General features: G+C 40.7%; 1 protein-coding gene across 2 annotated transcripts in view; it reads right to left on the bottom strand.

Annotated features, from left to right (window-relative positions):
• Positions 1-802: 802 nt before the first annotated feature.
• The window catches only part of ntrk3b (neurotrophic tyrosine kinase, receptor, type 3b), a 302,940-nt gene continuing 283,614 nt past the window's right edge, over positions 803-20,128 (bottom strand). For both annotated transcript variants that reach the window (XM_028014975.1, XM_028014976.1), the window contains 2 exons: positions 10,996-11,154; positions 803-4,610 (listed from right to left, as the gene is read on the bottom strand). In XM_028014975.1, the coding sequence (XP_027870776.1) occupies positions 4,425-4,610; positions 10,996-11,154 (345 nt within the window). In that variant the 3' untranslated portion in view covers positions 803-4,424. The remainder of the gene's footprint in view (positions 4,611-10,995; positions 11,155-20,128) is intronic.

Below are 20,128 nucleotides of genomic sequence, written 5' to 3'. Positions count from 1 at the left end.
AGTACAACACAGCACAATGCTGTCCGCCATTGTTTTTGCTGTTATTTGTCCGTTCTTGCACAAAATGATCCCTACTGTAGTGTGTTTTGTGCATGTGAGCTTTCACACCAGCAAAGTACAGAAAGGTTTCACTCTGAGATTTGGTTTCAAAAGGTTTCCGGTGTGAAAGACTCCAGAATTTTACATTTCACTTATTTTCTCTGGACACATTTTTATGTTGCCGCCCCTGAGCCCCTAGACCTCGGCTGCGCAACGCCGGTCACTGGCGTCATGTAAGAAAGCGGCAGAATCTCAACAAAAACGTTACGGTTTAACTAAAGAGTAAAACAGGTTAGTTCATAAAGAATGCAGCCATTTATAGAAGCACGTTACTAGAGTTCTTGATTTTGGATCGATGAATGACTCAACCACTTGTTACTTTGGGGCAAGTAGGTGGAGTTTTGCCAGATAGGCGGGTGATCTGGTCTGGCAGAACAGAGAGAACGTTACCAACAAGAGCTGGCAATTAGAGACGTCCCTAGAGGAAGACAAGCATCTGGAAATGTGAAGAGTTAACACTTCTGGCTTTGAGGAGGTTCTAGCTCCCCTGCAGCTTTATTTGGTGTTCATATACTCCTACACAAACCGAACCTTTAACCTGGCGCATTTCTTTTGTTAAACGATCAATGATTTTAACTAAAATCGAACAAAGAGCTGCAGAAATATGAAACATGTATCTGGTCGAGTGGAGGAGCAAAAATGTAAACACATACAGAAGACAGGACGTTCATCTCTCTCAGAGATTTAGAGAAGGACGAGAGCGTTTCAAATTCACATGTTTTTATAAGACAGGACAAAATGGAAAAGGAGATCGTCTGATTGTTTGAAGACATTTTCTTAAGAGAGTCACATTAATACAAAGATCTATCATGGAATACCAGTATTTTATATACTGCAGTCGTTATACCACATTTTTATATTCTGTAACATGTGTACATGGTAATATGCCAACTTTGCTTCAAAAAGTGTTCAGTTAGTTCATCCAAGAAGAAGAAGAAAAAAGAAAAACATATTAAACAATATATAACTCACCATGAAAGGATTACAATACCCTGCAAATGCTCACGGTCGGTGTCATAATGTCTTTAAGCGTTTATCTTTACCACAAGAGAATACACAAAAACTCAATACTTTGGGTAACTCGATGGATTTGATCCCGCTTGTCATATAAAAAACACATGGAGTAACTGAATGCTCATTAATGCTTTACATAGTCCCAAAGGAGAACGGAGACGAACACAGTGATGCTATGAGAAGTCGTGTCGCGATGAAAAGGAGTGTAAAGAGATCCACACAGAACTGCTATATATTCAGACACAACGTGAAACAGAACAGTTGCCTGAGGTTCGTCGTTCATGAAATCTCCAGGATGTGAAAAAAACGAATTCAAATTCAAAACTAAGCATGTTTCTTTTTAAGCTCAACCTTCAAAATTAATCTCATTTTGATCTTACTGTAGATTTTGTGTGTGTGTGTTTTTTTTTCCCAGCCTCCTCTTTCAGGAAGAAAACTTTTTATACTACCAGGTTCATTGAAGACAAATGATCAAACTTCATCAACAACAATCAGCTGATTTGGTATCAGTTGATGCTTTGTGATATAATAGCAACAGAAGAGGCTTCTCTGTTTTTTTATCAGAAACACGAGACATTTCAGATCATCTGGGAGAATGTGGACTAAGTAGAGGGTCGGCCAAGTGGAGCAGCCTCTTTAAGTATTGTTAAATTGTACAGATAAATGTCTGATATTTTTTGACCATTACAACTGTTTTGTACTTTAAAATGCAGTTTGTGCTTGTCATTGTGACAAACCCTAAAAAAGAAAAAAATCTTGCCTCTGTTAATAGTCACCACACATGAATAGCTGATGGAAAATAATTCTGTATCATAAAAAACATGATGCAGTTTCTTTTTTTGGACAGTAATGTATCAAGATCTGGATGGTATCAACCAGTAAACTCTGTAGTTTCAGTTTCAAAGTATTATGCCTATTTGCTTTCTTGCTAAGAAAAGAGAGAGGAATGGTACAGCTGTGAGTATTTAGTCAAAATGCAGATTGCGCCAGAGACACATAAGCTTAGCTCAAAGTCTAAAAACAGGATAAATACTTTCCAACCAGCCTTGAATAACATTCAAATCCATTTAGACGTCATTGAAACTAATCGTAGTTGATGCAACACTCAGAACGTTAAACTGAATTAACAAAATGGAACAAAGAAAATGATGCTGTTTAGAGTACACCAATAAAATCTGGGTTTATTTTCCACCTCGGTTTCCAATACATTTTTTGGGAGGTATTCTAAGAAGTCTGGGAATTATGTCACATTCACTCTTACCGTTTTCCAGTTTCAAGTCAGAAAACCATTAAAATGTGTTGCAGTCAGTAACCTGCCTAACGTTACTAATTTAAGATATTAGATAAGAGGCGTCGCTTACCAAGGTTTTGAAAACATACGGCTTCCAAAACAATTCAAGTTCTCAACTTACTGTTCCTATAGTTTTAATCCATTTTGCTAAAATGCTAAAAAAATATTCTGGATTGACTAAAGTTGTGGACTAAACTCAAAGTTAGAACATTCCAGATTTCAATGCTGCATTGCGCTAGCATAGCATAGCACTGACTCTGAGATCTTGTCCACTCAGACAAAAGGTATATTTTTAAAAGAAGGTTATTCACAAACATAGATTGCAAAGTTGTTATGCAGATAGGGAAAACTCATATACACATTTTAATTTCTCTAGAAATTAAAATAAAAAAATTATGATTATAAATATTAATTTTTTTATGTTTGGGGTAAAGCTCACTCTGACTGTACTGGTATTCTATACAGCTTCGACATTTAGAAAAATTTGATAATTTATTTTAAGACGTTAATGAAACAAAAGTAAGATTAATGTAATTCCATTTTCATAATTTCAATCCTAGTTTTTTTTGTGAAAAGACAAGAAAACAATTCAAAAACATAAAAAATCTGACAGCAATAAGAAATCCCAAATAATGTGGTTAATATTAACCAGTTTCAGAGACCGGTTCTCCTGTTGATGACTTTAAGCTAAGCTAACTTGACTGACTGGCAACGTTACGGGCCTCGCAGTAAGAAAGCCATATTTTACAAAACGTCAAACTACTCCTTTAAAGATACCAAAACATGGATATGGTCGGACTTACAGAAATGTTTTCTTTAGCAGTTTCACACCAAAAAACTGCTTGAACGTGACAAAGCCTGTGTTTGTGTTTCAGGGTTGTGGCGTGACGGATTACTGAACTCATTATCCTTGCTTTGAAAAGCAACGTAAAGGCGAGGCTTCAGCGCCTCCGGTACGTGAAGCATGGCTCTGAGTCATCCCGCGCTCTCCACAGTCTGTGCGATGCGTCGTCAGTGGCCCGTTTGAACTGGGTTCGCCGTCGCCACGTTCAGCAACTCGACCGGCGGCTGACGTGGGTAAAAATCCCCGAGAGAAATTCTCCACGGAATCGGGATGAAAACGAGGACCGTAGCTCAACGCTTTAGTCACAGTCAGGAACAGGAACCAAAGTAAAATCAGGAAAAAATAAGTTAACACAATTCTGACACGTAGAATTTTACAATATGTACATTTTTTTTAAATTAAAATAGATTTTGTCAGTTGTCTGATTGGATAGGTCCTCTACAGAGCACAGCGTTTTCTCCGACCAGCCAGTGTTGCTCCACAGTTTCTCTTTGAAAGCTCGGAGCCGGCCAATCAGAGAGCGTGTAAGGCTTCCTCATCTCTAGTCCCTGCCAGGAGTTTGTTGGTTTCAACTTCGGACAGGGGCCAAGCCCTTGGCGACAAAAAATGGCCGACCCTTTAACACCTCGACCGACCTTGAAAAAGAAATAAATATAAAATATATGTAATATTTCTATATATATTCATAAAACCAAACCCAGGATAGATTTTAAACTCTGATGTATTCTCTCCATCGTATCAAGCTGCAGCCGTTTTCCCGTTGCCAGCCCGGTTCCCTTTCTCAATGTCTGTGTGATTTTTGCAGTTTTTTTTCTCCCTCCCCCAAGGGGAAAAAAGAAATTTCTTCAAACATGTACATCTTATACGCAAGTAAACAAAATGTAAAAGTGCGTGGGTTTTTTTTTTTCTCTCTTTTTTTTTTTTTAAATATGTTTTAATCCACTATATCCAAAAGTGTTGCAGGCACTTAAGTCCCTCCCAAACAAAGCAGGTGTTTTTCGACAGTGGATCAGGTTGGTTTGGTTATTCCTGGGTTATTTTCGTGTGGGGGTCTCTTTGTCTCGTTTTTGCCTCTGTCGATGTTTTCCGTCTGTCGGGGAACAGGGGGGGGTGGGGGGTGGGGGGTGGGGGGTTGGTTGGGGAGGGAGGGAGTGTGGTGAGGGGGAGCGGCTGCTGCTAGCCCAGGATATCCAGGTAGACTGGGGTGGCTTTTCCCATGGCGAACAGGACCTTCTGGATGTCCTTAATGTTCAGTCGCTGCTGCGGTTCCCTCTGCCAGCAGCCCAGCATGATGTCGTAAACCTCCTTGGGACAGATCCGTGGCCTCTCCAGTACCCGACCCTGGGTTATGCATTCGATAACCTGCGGAGGAGAGAAAGAGACAGCAGTGGGGTGAGAGAGGCCGTCCTCACAGGCTGGTTGCTTTGCTTCCTTGCTAATGAGAAAGCGGTGACACCAGGCGGACCGTCCGTTCAGATTTGAGCTAATGAAACCGACGTCAGTAGCACAGATTCAGTATTAAAGGACAAACAGGATTTCTGCTTGTGATATTTTTATTGCCCTGTCCCACATCATAAAATCATAATAAACAAAAACAGTGAAGGTGGACGTGTGAAAACCCGACCGATCAGTTGTTTACTAGGCTTGTGCAGCAATTAGTGAGATGACTCACTGTTGTCATGACAATTTGACTTCATTATTTAAACTGATAAAGCTGCACGTTTGATGGCTTCAGTGGAAAAGCTCGTTTTTTCCCTTCAGGAAACTGTTTCCTGAAGGAAACAGGAGAGTTTGGTTTCAGGAAACAGGCAAAAAAAGTCTCATGTTTTTGTTGTTTTATGTTTTACATCAGAAAATACATTTTATGATCAGACAAAGATAACCTGAGTAAGGACAGTACAAAAAGCTGTTTTCTAACGAAAATCAAAGTGAAATTTAATTGCCTTTGTTAACTCATGAATTAACATTGTCCTCCTGCAAGATCGCGTCAAAAGAACCTGTCTGGCAGCATGAAGTAGGCCAAAAGATCCCAACATGGCGAACAAAATTCAAGGACAGATGAGAAACAAAACGTCTCCGACATCGATCAGTTTGGGACTCAAGTGAAACACAATGAGAGCCGTTATCCACGAGTAAACGGTGAACTTAGGAGGTCCTAAACAAATCCAGATCACAATTCAAAGTTGGAATCAATGGTAGCGTTACAATGAGAAAGCAACGACATATTTTGTCACAAAATCACAAAAATAGGGGGAAAAGCAGTTTAGGGATGATTTGGTTTCAATAAATATATCAATGAATAACATTTTTTATTTGAAATCTGCATATTTTATTTATTTTGGTTGTCTTTGTCCAAAATTGAAAGTTGTTTAATGATGTGACAAAATGAAAAGCCAAAAACAACTAATCAGGGGGGCAAATAATTAGAAATACGGAGCATGGGACGCTTCTGCAGGCTGACTGTAAAATACAAACTTTGAAAAATGTTTCTGATTTACAATCGGAAACCGAATTCCCTGTAATATCTATGACAGAGTTATTCTATTTAAATATACTGTCACACATGGAACAAGTCCATTGTGAAACAAAATGTCCCTGTCGTCTTTTGTTCCTCGCTCACGTTGTCTGAGTCTGTACGTCGCGTTCTGCCACCAACAGCGAGACAGACATGGCAAATAAGGCGGCGGCGGCGGCGGGGAGTGGCGGCGGTGCGATGGAGGATCACGTAGAGCCTCTTTGCATAAATTCCTCAATGACAACCAGCACAATGAAGCTGCCGTCTCCTGGCAACAGCACCCAACCATACAGAGCCTGGCTGATTTGTCAACGTTACTGGGAGTCAGTCTACTCAGTGACGCTGCGTTTGTTTAGGTTGATTTAGGTCATGTTCAGTCCTTACACTGCTCATTATTTTGGAGAACTTGGTTGCTTTATTTTATTGCATCCTTTGAACATGTATTGTGGATTCATGAAATGTAATTGACACTAGTTTCTAACATTTCCAACATTGGTTAGACAACAGAAAAGGCAAAGCGAAAACAAAATAGTTTGGACCGTTTGAGTCTACGTAAAGTCATCAGCCACTGTCGCTGAATTAGAAAGCCGTCACATCTCAGGGAGTTTTTAGAAAAAACAAACCTTTAATGAGGTTACCGACTCATTCTAGCCATTTGAAACTGCACTTCTACGCTGTAACAGCAAACTGTTGGTGAGTTTCTCAGCAGAACAATGTCGCTGACTCAGGCTGGCGGTCGCCTGCGACTCGTCGGTCTTTACTAAAGCCCACTGCGCACCCTGCAATTTCAAAAAAATCATACTGGACTTGAACATGTCGCGGTGCAAGCTCAACATCACGAAATCAAAACAGCATCTCCCGTCGCACAGCGTGATTGATGGCTGCAGCAGCAGATCTCCGTCAGGCAGGTCTGACAGAGATACGAGTGCGATGATAAATGCACAGCTGTGTTAATGCGCTTTTAATTGAGAAAACAGTGAGCGGAGGATGGGGGCGTGGGAGCAGAGCGGTGTGGCGGCACGCATGGCTGCTTTATATTTATTGCAGGTCGGCTGTGGTCAGGAGAGCACTGAATCAGTCGGTGTGTCTGTCAGACTGACCATCCAGACACCGGCCATATGGCTGTGTGTGTTTAAATCGCAGATTATACCGCAATCAAATAATTATACTATCTTTATTTGTTATGAAAAGGCCATGAGTATTAACAACAACTTAAAAGAGCCGAATCTGACGTCTTAAAATCGGTCTGTGTCTCTTTAAGAAGCTCTAATAAAAATGTCGGTTTTGCATAATGCCTACCCTTTAGCCCTTTAGATCTGAACTTCTGGACAGGCGATGGTACAAATTTGTGCTTTTTCCAAGTCTTGCCATTGTTTTGAGATGAACCCAGTAGATTGATACATAATATCACACAGTCAGCAGACCTTGTTAGACTGAGAAAACAGCAACAAACTCAACAGGTTCCAGCAAAACTAGATTTTTCATATATAAAAATATGGTTGGATCCTATAGTCATAACATTTTCAGTTTGACTGATAATCTAATATTTTACACAGATTTTTCTGTCCCAAGCCATATGCATGATGTAGGATTTTTTTTGTACCCTTCTCTTGACTGATACCTTTGTAAAATTATATCCTAACAATCCCTGCAACTTCTCTGCCAGCTGCAGCTTTAGCAAAAGCTGAACGTCGTTCGGACTCGCCGTAAATCATGATGAGTTTTAACTGAAAGCTGGAACTGAATCAAAATGTGTTTCAGCAAAGTGTTAAGGGACTCCACATTTATTATCACACTGAGTATGTTTTATTTTTCTCACAAAAATATGTTTTTCACGTAAATTGGGCAGGAAACATCCCACTTTATTTGGAGAAAGTCACTTTTGAGAGCTGCTGTGCTGCATATCAAGCCCCCGCTGTCGTCTTGAAGCGCATAACCGTTTTCGCCAAAACTGTTATCGGCAAGCAAATCCACGGCCACACGGGATCAGGTGTGACAGACTCTCGTGGTGATACTTAATGGTGTGAGAAAACGGTTGTTCTAGCCCGGTAATTTTTGCATCTCCGATCGATTGGATTGAAAACGAGGGTTTGGAACAATTAAATGTGAAAATCAATTTAGCTGTTAAGCTGCAGAAAACATGCGCCTGTTGAGGTTCGGAGAGAACCGGAGCTCCCACAGGAACCCGTTTTATTCGCCGTCCTGGAGGAATTCCATCATGAAGGCGAAAAGTGGCCCGTTATCACGGCTCAGAGACTCACAATAGCCACATCAATGGATGATTTGTCGAGCTACAACAAAAATGAATAAGTCTTTGAGGTCTATTTGTCGCACCTATCTGATTGTGTTTCATGCGCTTTCTGCTGTGCGGATGACAGCTGTGTGGCACCACGACAGTGAGTAACAATCGACCAATAACTGCTTTTGTCTGCTCTATCTTTGGATGCAAGTGGGTATTGCGCATACTGTATGTTGACTCAGAAGTACAACAAAATAAAATAATTTATAGGCCTGGGCCAACACAACAAGGCTGGCAGATAAAGCTGATGCTAATTTTACTGTGCGGCTCCACAGAGGAGCCTGCCTGCTCACAGGAGAGACGGCCGTGTTCGTTACAAGTTCCTGTGGTACCCAGGTAATAATCTATCACTTCCACTCCAGCCACTCAGGCCCATTAATAATTGTTGTAGTAATGTATCTTTGTGCAACCGAAGGAGTTTTGAAAAGCACTCCACCCGCTTGGAGCCGTATAGGTTCGGCTGGGGAGCATCGTCAACCCCTGGCGTTCCCCAGGGCTGTGTTCTCTCCCCACTGCTCTTCCCACTGTACGCAAATGACTGCACCTCAGCGGTGAAACTCTTAAAGTTTGCAGATGACTTTCAGTCTGATCCAAGATGGTGTCTGGTCTGCTTGCAGACAGGAAGTGGACCTGCCGGAGCATTGGTGTGGTCAGAACTCACTCAAGACCGTGGAGATGACTTTGGACTTCATCCTCAGGATATTAGCTGTGATTCCATTACAAATGTGCACAAATCTTTGTCTATATTCTACTTATATAAAAAAAATAAACAAACACAATTTTGCAACGGCGGTGTTTCCACTAAAGGAGAAATTAAACTAAAATCATACGTGAATAAACGTGGTCATGCGACATATGTCACCAGTTGCATGAAATATATTCATAATTCAGCCGTTGAGCCAGACATCTGCGTTTTATTCAGGAGTTGGAGCGACAAACCTCTTATACTACGTACGCACTGACGCTGTAGAAAGTAGGCCCAGCAGAGACTGAACTTCCTACGGCAACTCAAGTAGCAACAAAGGCGTCCTGTTCATCTTCTACACAGTCATTATTCAGACAGGACCAGACTGCAATGAATAATTAGGTCTGCTAACAGGAACATCTGGGCTGACATTTCCTCCATCCTGGACTTGCACAAGTCTAGGGTCAGGAAAAGGACAGCTAGCATCTCTGCAGACCACACACACCCTGGACAGAAACTGTTTAGACTTTTGCCATCATGTCGACGCAAAAGCTAGCTGCCGCTGAGACAGTTTCTTCTCCCAGGACGTCTCTCTGATGAACACAATGAACACTTTTCACAGCAGCTACTCTGCTGTGAAACAGATAGTTCCTGTATTGTAACCAAAAGAAATATCACAATATATGTACATAGTGTTCTTATAGAGGTCTTTAATCTCCTTGAAAGTCAATATATTTAGATTTAATGTCTATTTGCTCTGAGCTTCTGAAAAATTTCCTTGTAATTCATGTAAAGCACTTTGAATTGCCTTGTTGCTGAAAATGTGCTATATAAATAAAATTACCTTACGTTACGTTATGATTCTAATCTTTCTGGTTCTAGAAATGCCAGTTTGTGTCAAGCTACTGTTACAGTTTGTGTGGTCTAAACATCTAGACTCTAAACTATGAAGGCCTGATCCACCGGGATTCCAAATAAGGAGTTGTACATAACGTGAGCAAAACAATAAATAAAAAACTGAACGCACAAGAAGTGGGCATGTTGCATGCAATCTGCAAATATTACTGTTACGCAAGTGCAGTTGATGACGGGGGCGAAAGGAGCGCAGATCGCCCTCTTTAATGGAGGACTTTGTATGTGCAGCTGGCTGTCATCATCGAGTGTTGGAGAGCAGAGTGGCCATAAAAGAAAGATGACATAAAACGCCATCATGCTATGGGAATATTGAAAATAAAACTACATTTCATTTAAATAAGTATACAATGTGGTACAACAAGACAGTAAAAACATTTAAAGATCAATTCAAATAAAGCTCTAAACCATTGCATTTAATTCACAACTTGTTGTAACTACCCTTTACAAACCTTTGGTCCTCTACCCGTCCAGTCAGCACATTGTTTCTGCAACAAACCATGGAAATATCTCTAATATAGCAAGATAATAGTTCTAAGTCGGCTGAAATGGTAAGTGGTAAGAAACAGCCTGTTCTTATAAAGCGATTTATCAAGACCAGAGGACTCCGCGGCACTTTATACTACATATTCAGTTATTCATGGACACATTCCCATGCTGATGGTGGCGAGCTACTACAATGTAGTCACAGCTGCCCTTGGGGAGTCTGACAGAAGTGAGGCTGCCACACACCGCTACTGGAAGACAATGCGGATCCCGAGGACGCGAGGACTCAGACAGACGCAGTGGAGGCTCGTCCTGTTTCAATGCTAAGGGACACATTCCTATCATTGCTTCCCCTATTAAATGAGTAATGCTCCCTCTTTAAAAAAACAAACAAAAAAAACGTTGAGATCCATTACAAGGAAAGGTGTTTGTCTACCTTCCAGTCACACTGTCAATAAAAAGACAACCTTAAACACGATGTTCATCCGTCTTCCTTCTCTCCAAACCTATCGACGTTGCTATGTTAAGGACTAGTCATAGTAGAACCACTGATAGACTGGCTGGAACCAAAATGTTCAATAATTGTGTGAGAACGGACCTGTCTTTGTTTGAATCTGACATCATAATTAACAAGCTCTCATGGTAATTTCACAAGATTTAAAACACCAAATAGATTGAGTGAGATGTTTCATCATCCCCTTTCCTTAGTTTGTGGCTTTGCCACCTTGTCATCCATTATAATGCTCCTGATTTGGAACCCCGTTGTTCCTGACCACATCAGGAGCAGCACACTGCGTGTAGCCTGCTGTGTCTCGTGGATGTTCATTGACATGCTGCAGGCTCTCCGTACCTCATTGTTACCCAGCTGAAACCAAGGCTGCTTCCCATAGGTAAAGATCTCCCAAAGGATGACCCCAAAGCTCCAGACGTCACTTTCCGTAGAGAACTTCCTGTACATGATGCTCTCGGGGGGCATCCAGCGGATAGGTAGCATGGTGTGTCCTCCAACCTGAGCAGACAAGAGAACAAAGGCAAAGAGGGAGAGAGAGATTAGTACTGCATACTGAAATGTCGTTTCTAAAAATACAGCTTGTCATATCTGGTCATCAATATGGCATCATTTAAAGATTGGCCGTCTGCCTGTAAATGCAACTGATCTGTAGGCTGTAATTATGACTCTTTGCCATGTTGCTTGGGTATTAACAGTGACACAATGCAAGAAAACAGCGACCTGGATCACTGCTTGGAGCATTTGTAGTTAGGCCATTGAATCCCCTCTACTTTGACGCAGGGGCGTGGGCTAGCCTTGAAATCTGATTGGCCATCCTTCCTGGACGCCCTCAATAATTACACCACCAGGGATTTTGTAAAAAAAAAAAAAAAAAAATCAAATGTCCAAGTAGTTACTAACATGCTTTTTCCCCCCTCTCAATATATTCAAATTAAACACTTGGTTGTTTTTTTAGAATAACACTATACTACTGCAAAAAAGAAAAAAAAAGGGTGAATTTATCTTGAGGCGTTTTTGAAAAGCTCTGCTTGGGCTGCAGATAAATATGGTAGGCTCTGTATATGGCAGTGGGAATTCAATATCTGCTCTACTTGTTGCCTGGATTTTGAATTCCTTTCACTTCCTGCTGTCTCTCATGTTTTGCTGTGGTTTAGTTTTTCACCTCTGCTGCTGTTCCTTTGACAGTTTTGTCAATAGAAAAAAAAAGATGATTTTGAAGCCCACTTTGGGGGCTTTTCTTATCTACAAGGCAGCAAACATACTCCTGCAGTGTATCAGATACACACCTATCATCCATCCATCATCAAAACCACCCACCCATCAATCCACTCGCCGATCCGCCAAGCTCCGGCATGCCCAAACAAACACCTGTGCTAATTTTCTGCGCTCAAAGATAACATCAAAATGAAAGCTACAGTCAGAATTGAGGCCGAAAAACTTACGTGCCTCCGCCAGGCGAGGGGTAAATAAACTTGCCTCCTATGTGCACCTCTGGGTTAGAACACAATCAGATTCATTTAATCATAACAAGCTCCTCTCTAAACTCCATTTACCAGCTCTGACATCTGTGTGCCATCAGCTGCGAGTGCAGCGTGGCTTTTTAGGAGCCAGGGGAGAATAAGAAAGTCAACTCAAGTGTTTTTAATTACCTCCCAGTTCTGTGGCACACTCATTGCAGATTTCCTTTGAATGTCATATCTGTGTCAGCTGGATGTCGCAGCCGACTCTAGTGGATGTTTCTAAAGTCAAACTGTCGCGCTGCCAAAAGGCTGCTTATTTCTTGGCATTTTTTTTACAGCATCTACTAGTTTCTGCACTTCATTAAATTTCATTCCTTGGTATTAGGCTTGTTTGTTCTCCTTCACTTGTTACTCTCTCTGAAGTTGGGCTTTTACAAGCAAAATTTTTTGTTTTTGATTCTACTAGTGAGTGTACATGTTGGCCTTGCCTTCCCACTTAACATTGGCAGATTTCAAACTGTTTCACAACATGAACTTGCGCCAAAGTGGATGCTTTCTGTCAACAACATCGCTTGTAAACCGTTTCAAAACGTCTTCACTGCCAAAATGTCACTTTGAAACCACACATATTTCATTCAGGAAACCACGGAAGCAACATTTTTCAATTTGAACAATATGATGTGTAGAAAAAGCCACAGCACATTCCCTGTGTTGCCTTTTAACACTGCGCGCCGTCAGACAGCAACGAGGTACGTCTTTTGTCAGATTACAACCGCAAACCTCAGTGTGTTTTATTGGAGTAGTGCAACATATTGAACTGAAGGCCAATGACAAATGTTTTCTTTCTTTCTTTCTTTTTCACAAATACTATTCTAAACAAGCCAGTGTGGATTTGCACTCATTTATTCGAGTCACAACCTGGAATAACCTTTCGCTTCTTTTACAGCTGCTAGTCTTAGTTGGATGTGTCCATCTGGATTGATTTTTTTGTTGTTGAAAAAATCACTTTTGGCAAAACATGACTTAGGCCGTTATTTTAGGAAGATGACGATATGGAGAAATTGAAATGTCTGCCCATTACTCTTTGCAAAAAAACCTCAAACTCAGATTGGATGGAGAGATGCTCGAGTCTTCACACAAATCCCTTAAACAGTCCAGATATCTGAAGATAAAAACAAATAAAAATGAAAGATCAGTTTGTTGAATTTGTGGCAAAATCCAGAACAATGCACAAAAAAGGTATTTTTCTAACATAAATTTCATCTTTGAAATTTTTTTGAAAGTAATGTTATAATATACTGTATATATAATGTATATATATATATATATATATATATATATATATATATATATATATATATATATAATCTCGTCCAGTCTTGTTCTTGTGAAATCAGTATTTTGTTTCGTCTTGTGGCTTTTAGGTATCGTTTCACCCCAACCGGCAAGTCAAGACTGAGTGCAAAATTATGTCCTGGCAATTGTGGAGTTCAGTGAATTGGTTGTGAAGGAACAAAGTGTGAAAAAGTTCGAGTGGTGGGAATATTTTCGCAAAGCACTGTAGTTTGCTTACAAGTGAAACTACCCTGATTTTTATCAGTACCTTCCTCATAGATGTTACTCTGCATCACAGACAGGTAGGTAGGTAAACACCACCAGCCTTTGTGCTACTCAGGGAAAACATTAAAGAGACATTAGTTTCAGTGTCACCCCAATGCAGTAATAACCTCAGCCCGTAGCTAAAAACATCATTAGAGAAGGACACAGAGTCACTAGATGGTTGTATTTTGTATCTTTTTTGGCCCTTGCAACGCATCAATGTAGCACCTTTTCTCAAATGCCTTGGACAAGTCAATACCCAGTGTGTACTGCTTCCCATGCAATGATATCCCAATCGCTGTGTGCTGTCCTTCCATTTACCACAAATCGATATGTGTACAGAGGGCCTGCAGGGGAACACGACTGTTTCGTACACTAACACATATATGCTGACCGAAAGCCAAAATCACAGCCCATTAGCCTCCACAAAGTCAGACTTCTGAATTTGCTGGCGTTTCAGCAAAACAAATGTGAAGCATCATTTCTCTTCCATTCATCCCAAATTGAAAACACATTTGAACAAGGCCTCTTAAGCATCAACAACGACAAAGAAAACAGAAACTTCGAAACAGCTGTAGTGTCACTGTCTCCTCCCTTTCCGTGTATACTGCTGTCATCAGAAAAATGAAATGCACCGTCAAGTCCTGTCACTGCTTTGAAGCAAGTGCATTGCTTCTGCAGCACCTTTTGGCTGTATAATGTGTGTATACTGGGATGAAATGTGTGAGATTCACAACCTTCCACTGGATCTTGAGGTAATAACACCTTCTTATTTTATTGCCTTAATTATATTTCAAGATGAACTGACTTGTCAGTTTGAGCCGCTTCGGTCATTCAGCATGCCGATGTGAGTAAATCATCTTCAACAAAGACAGAGCAACTGCTTGGCATCAATTCTATAGCATATGCATGTCCCAGAGGGTGAAAAGCTCTTTACCTGAAACTACTAATCTGTTGGCAACCAAAGATAATATGCAAAAGAATGATGGGGATATAACATTTAATACATATATAAATATGTTGGAAGTCTGGTGTTCAGTCCAATTACTGTATGAACTGATTCAAACCAGCGCACTTTTCTTTCAACAAGTGAAACAACTGCTAACATTTACCTTTCAAAGGTAAAAATAACATGTAAAGGAATGAAGTAGTTGAGAATTATTTAAAATAAATACCTGAAACATGGTCATTTTATACTAAAATAACATGGTTCATATCGTCTATTTTACTCTTGTGCTAGCAGTAGAACAGCAAAATGTAGACGATCCTTTTGAGAATTAAATACGATTTTGGGATGTAAACAAATCTAAGTAGCTTGCAGATATACTGTAACTACATAGTAATAAAATTCAGAGTTAACTTTTCTCAGTTATCGGTCAAACTGCTCCAACATAATGTATTTTTCTCCTCAACCAGTTTCTGCCGCATTTCCTGACTGCAGATTTAGGTCCCACTGAGTCTAAACGACATATGCACCCTTAGTTACGGTCTTCTTTTGTTTTAAGACAATTGAATACTGGTTTTGTGAGGAAAAATGAAATGTATGAAACAAAAAATGCTAACAACAAAAACTTCATGAGACCCAAAGTCTCATGGGTTACAACCTTGTTCTCCATGTCCAAGTTAGACCTTCACATCTATAAATATGCTTCAAGATACAGGAAGTCTGGTTGGAAGTTGTGTTTTTCTTTTCTGTTTAGTTTTTTCGGAGCATAGACAATGCAGAAAGTGGAGTGACTCAGCTAGAAAATTGAAAAGCCCATTGCCAAGTAATAAAAGTATGGTAAACAAGAAAACATGAAAATAATTTCATAGATGTAATATTTTATAATAAAAAGGCCTACAACTGCTTCCAGTATCGTGGGAAGGTGACACTTTGTCAGTTTAAAGGTTCGGTTTTTAGGTGAAGAGAAGCTTTTTTTCTGCCAAATTGTCTTTCTGTTTATTGCACATAGACCTCCAGCTCTGAGAGAATTGAGTAGAAACTTTTTTTTCCGCTGTCATATGTCAGGAGATTAATTCAGCCTCGTCCTCCAAGGCTTTCAAACTGCTGCGAAAATGCAGACAACTCATAGTCTGGAGGAGCCTTGTAGTTCACAGCAAAGCTCCTGGGACCAGACCTCTGTAATTCGGATTAGATTCCAGCTTGTGGAATGCAAGGCAACCTACAAATCTGACTCCCTCATATCAGTTCTGTCAGGAAGAATGGCTCAAAATTCAGGCCAACTATTGTGAAAAGATTGTGGAAGGACACATAAAACATGTGTCACAGGAAGCAAAAAGCTAATCTGATAACCTCAAAAAAGGCTGTAAAATGAAATAAATTGTTTTTCTCCCAAGAGCAAAGCCACCAGAACCCCAAGGTAAGTTGTAAAGAACTCTAATGTTCAAGTTAATGAAAATACTGAACAACAATGGCACTGAACCCTGAACTTGTGAGGAGAAAACTACTGCTTCTATTAAAAAACATAAATGCAGCCAGGCTGTCGATAGAGCCTGAGAACAAGGAGAAGAAGAGCAAGAAGTTTGTGGACTATTACTAAATTAACTTAAGACGAGCCAAAATGATGAATCTTTGGTTTATGTAAGAACTTGTTTGTTACGGAATTGAAAATGATGCAAAAACATCATTAGTGTAAAAACACTATGGTGTGATAGTAAGGGCCGGTTTAGAGATATTGCCATCATGAAGCAACTACTAACATGGGACGAGTCAATAGAAATTATAATCCTTAAGGCTAAGTTTTATTAATCAGGAGAATAACAATCCTTTCTGTACATTATGTCCACACAAGTAGACCCTTGTATGCTGTACGCTGAATTATTAAAGATTCACATCAAAACATTGGAGCGAGAATGTTGATACAGACTTCCCAAGTATGCCTTTTAAGTTTCACAATTAAGGTCACATGTTTTATGTGTCCTTCCACAATCTTTTCACAATAGTTGGCCTGAATTTTGAGCCATTCTTCCTGACAGAACTGATATGAGGGAGTCAGATTTGTAGGTTGCCTTGCATCTTGTCAGTAGGACATGGGACTTGGAGCAGGGCTTTGCAATGGCCACTCCCACACATTGACTTTGTTGTTCTTAAGTTACTTTGTAGCTAACAGGATGGTGTGCTTGGAGTCATTTTCTTTTGACCTTAAGTTTTACCTTATGGTTTGACGTCTTGTGTTGTTGCCTTAATATTTCCACATAATGTCCTTTATGTATTATGCTATGTTGTGAAGTGCTTTGGTCTCTCCTGCATTAAAAAACACCTGCACAACATAATGCTACCACCATTGTACTAAACAGCTGAGACTTACAAATGCTCCTCATTATTCCTCAATAGGTAATAATGGTCATTATGACCAAATAATTCAATTTTAATTTTATCAAAACAGAAGACTTGGTTTCAAAATATGGCCTTTGTCCATTAAAGATTTGCAAACTATGATCTGGCTTTTAATGCTGCTTCTGTGGTAATGGCTTCTTTCTGATTTGACTTGTAGAACTGGGTAGTGCAGAACTCATTCATTGTGGAAAAGAAAACTTAGGCAGGGAGAACATATTCCCCTTAAATCCTCCAAACCTGCCACTGCATGACTCCCCCAAGGACACCCTTAATTTCCACCGAATTTCTGATTCCTTGCCCCACTGGCCTGCAGCCTAAGCAAAGTTTGATTTGTCCGCCGCTCCTGGAGAATAATCAAAGCTGCTGTTTTTTTCTCTGTGGCGGCACAGATAAAACAGTAATTAAGATAAACATAAATCTGAAAGGTGCTTAGAGTAAGGTGCCCTTTCCCTGGATGTTCAGCACACGAAGGCCGCGTGAATCTCGCAGTCGTGAGGCGGGGCTGGCAGTAGCCGTAAACTCATTTAGCAGCCTTTCACTTCAAGCTAATGGCTAAATGAAAAATGACTTGCACCCCACCTGGTCTCATTACACCCCACATGTTTTAGCAGTGTACGCAGCATTAGGCCAATATTGATACGGAGACCACTCACCTCCCACTGCGTCGTACCTCTGGGTCGTGCTGTGCTAGGTGGGCTGAGTTGTTGAGGGGATGTACGGCAGTGTGTCTCCTTGCGAAGGTTTGTAACGATTACACCAAATTAATTAAGTTTCTGTTACTCTAAATGACTTATCTGAGGCCTAGCCAACCCATTGGATGCAAGACCCAACACCTCATCCGATGCATACTAATGATACGTGTAGCTGTACTGCGGTGAGGGATATTAAATCTGGCTTGCTCACTGTTTCCCAAACGACAGAATGCTATCACCTTGGGTCTCCGTGACAAGGCTGTGGCAATTAGCTAGAGACACAGAGGTAGGGAGAAGTAAAAAAAAAAAAGACTGAACACATAATAAAAATTAAATAATTGCTGCGGTAATTATCCTCATCGTTCTCACTCAATGTCACATGGAGAAGCTGGCAAAGCTCTGTAGGGAAAGAGGAATGAGTCTGGGGCTTTTTTGTTGTTGTTGCTGTGTAAACTGGATTAGTGCTCTGCCTGTCCCACCGTGGCAGGGGAGTGATTGGATTAACGGTGTGGAGAGCAGAGCGGCATGGCAGGGGGATAGATTACGAACCCAGACGGGCTCTTCGATGGGCGTTGCGCGGGCCTCATAGGAAGCCTTTGGGAGGCCGCAGATGTCTTAAAGGGTCCCCGATAACCATCTAGACACACTCGCACTCCCTGCTCCCACGTGCTGCTATCTCTGCTCTCCCAGCTCAAACAGCAGCGAACACAGGTTCACTCTTAGAGGCTATGATGTCCATTAGGGTTCTCCCTGCTGCGCTGCTGCCAAGTGGAGATAAAGTGGTATCTCCTCTGGCTGGTGCATGCTGGTGGGTGGTGAAACTTTCTATAGGGTTTTTTTTTTTTCTACGTCACACATACACACAAAGTGCAGTTGCTTGCTTCTAATGTTGGGGTTATATTTGTCTCTAAATCAAAATGTAATTGAGACAATGCATTCTAATCAGTTCCTAAAGTAATTTTTTAGATCCTTTGCATGTTGCTCAAACAGCCAAAAGTGAGAAAAGGTCTACTTCTTCTCAGAGGTAGACCTCTTAAGTCAAGGTTTAGGTCTGGACCTAAAACTTCGGTCCAGATGTTTTAGGACTTTTGGACCGAAGTCCGAAAACTGGGAAAAAGTTGCTATCATTCATGTTTGGAGCTGCTGGATTGTTAGTAAGGGTGCGTTCACAAAAGCCCTGTTTAATAAAACTCTAGTCCATTTGTATAGAAAGTCCAATTCGTTTGAGGAGGTGTAAATGAGCAAGTGATCTCTGATACGGACCAAAAAAAGGCAGCGTTGGTCTGTCTAAAAACACAAGTCTTAGTTTGATTAAAGTGAACTCTGGTGCGGTTAGAAGTCATATGTGAGTGGAAACGGATCAAAGACAGCTCCAAAAGCAGGAATCGGACTGTAGTGCAGGGCATCCTGGGTAAATACAACCAAAACAAACACAAGAGTCTAACGGTAGAGGGACAAAAGACAAAGAGAAATCTTACAACCGCTAAAATCTGATGCCACTCCATTTTTGTTTACATTTTGTGAAGGAGGAAGTCATGTGAAGGCCGAGGGGCAGAACACATTTTTCAAAGGGTTTGTATTGTCTGACATAGTGCAATGTGAAAGCAAACCGCACCAACTGAAAATGTAACAAATGCTACCACTTTCTTACACGTTTGATGAAAGAGTTGCGTGTAAAATGGTGAGAAAGTCGCTTAATGTGGCGAATATGGCATCATGAAGGCCATTCATCTTCAAACCAATCCTAAGGCATTTAGACCAGGAGAGCATGTGGGATGGTCCAAAAGAGGAAAGTTGCTCTTCTTGACTGGTGGCTGTTGTAGGGTTTTCCTGTCGAAAGACCCAGTTATCACTGCAGAGATGGGATCCTCAATCAAGAACCAGTTGGAACAAATCCACTTTCCCAGTCACACAGCTTGACACTCGTACGCAAAACTGAATCTCCAAGATTATAATGGAGTCAACTCAAAAATGTCTCCAATAAGATTCCTTTGTTATGACCACAGTAGCATACAAATCCATCAAGGTCATCACATTCAATTTTTTCTTGGAGGATAAAAACTTTCTCCCACTTTTAAATATTCCATGTTTGTTACTGCTTTGCATTGTTTGTAGTGATAGAGGACATATAGCCTTTAAAGACTTTGTTTTTTGTTCTCTAAGCCATTCTCTTGAGGATGCCCTAGATTTAATGGGCTGTGACTAGAATAAGTAAAGGTCTTAATGTTCTGCCCGTCTCTTTACTGACAGCCAAGCAGATTCCCCGGCTCAGTGCAAGTGGTCTATCAGTTTACCGTACTTTTTTGTTTCAAAGCCTTCAGGGTCTTAAAAGACACTTAAATTGTGCTCTTCTTTTGTCCAACCTCAATAGAGATGGACCT

Source organism: Xiphophorus couchianus, chromosome 4 (genome assembly GCF_001444195.1).
Source record: "Xiphophorus couchianus chromosome 4, X_couchianus-1.0, whole genome shotgun sequence".
NCBI classification, from domain to species: Eukaryota; Metazoa; Chordata; class Actinopteri; order Cyprinodontiformes; family Poeciliidae; genus Xiphophorus; species Xiphophorus couchianus.
This window is presented reverse-complemented; position numbering and strand designations above follow the sequence as displayed.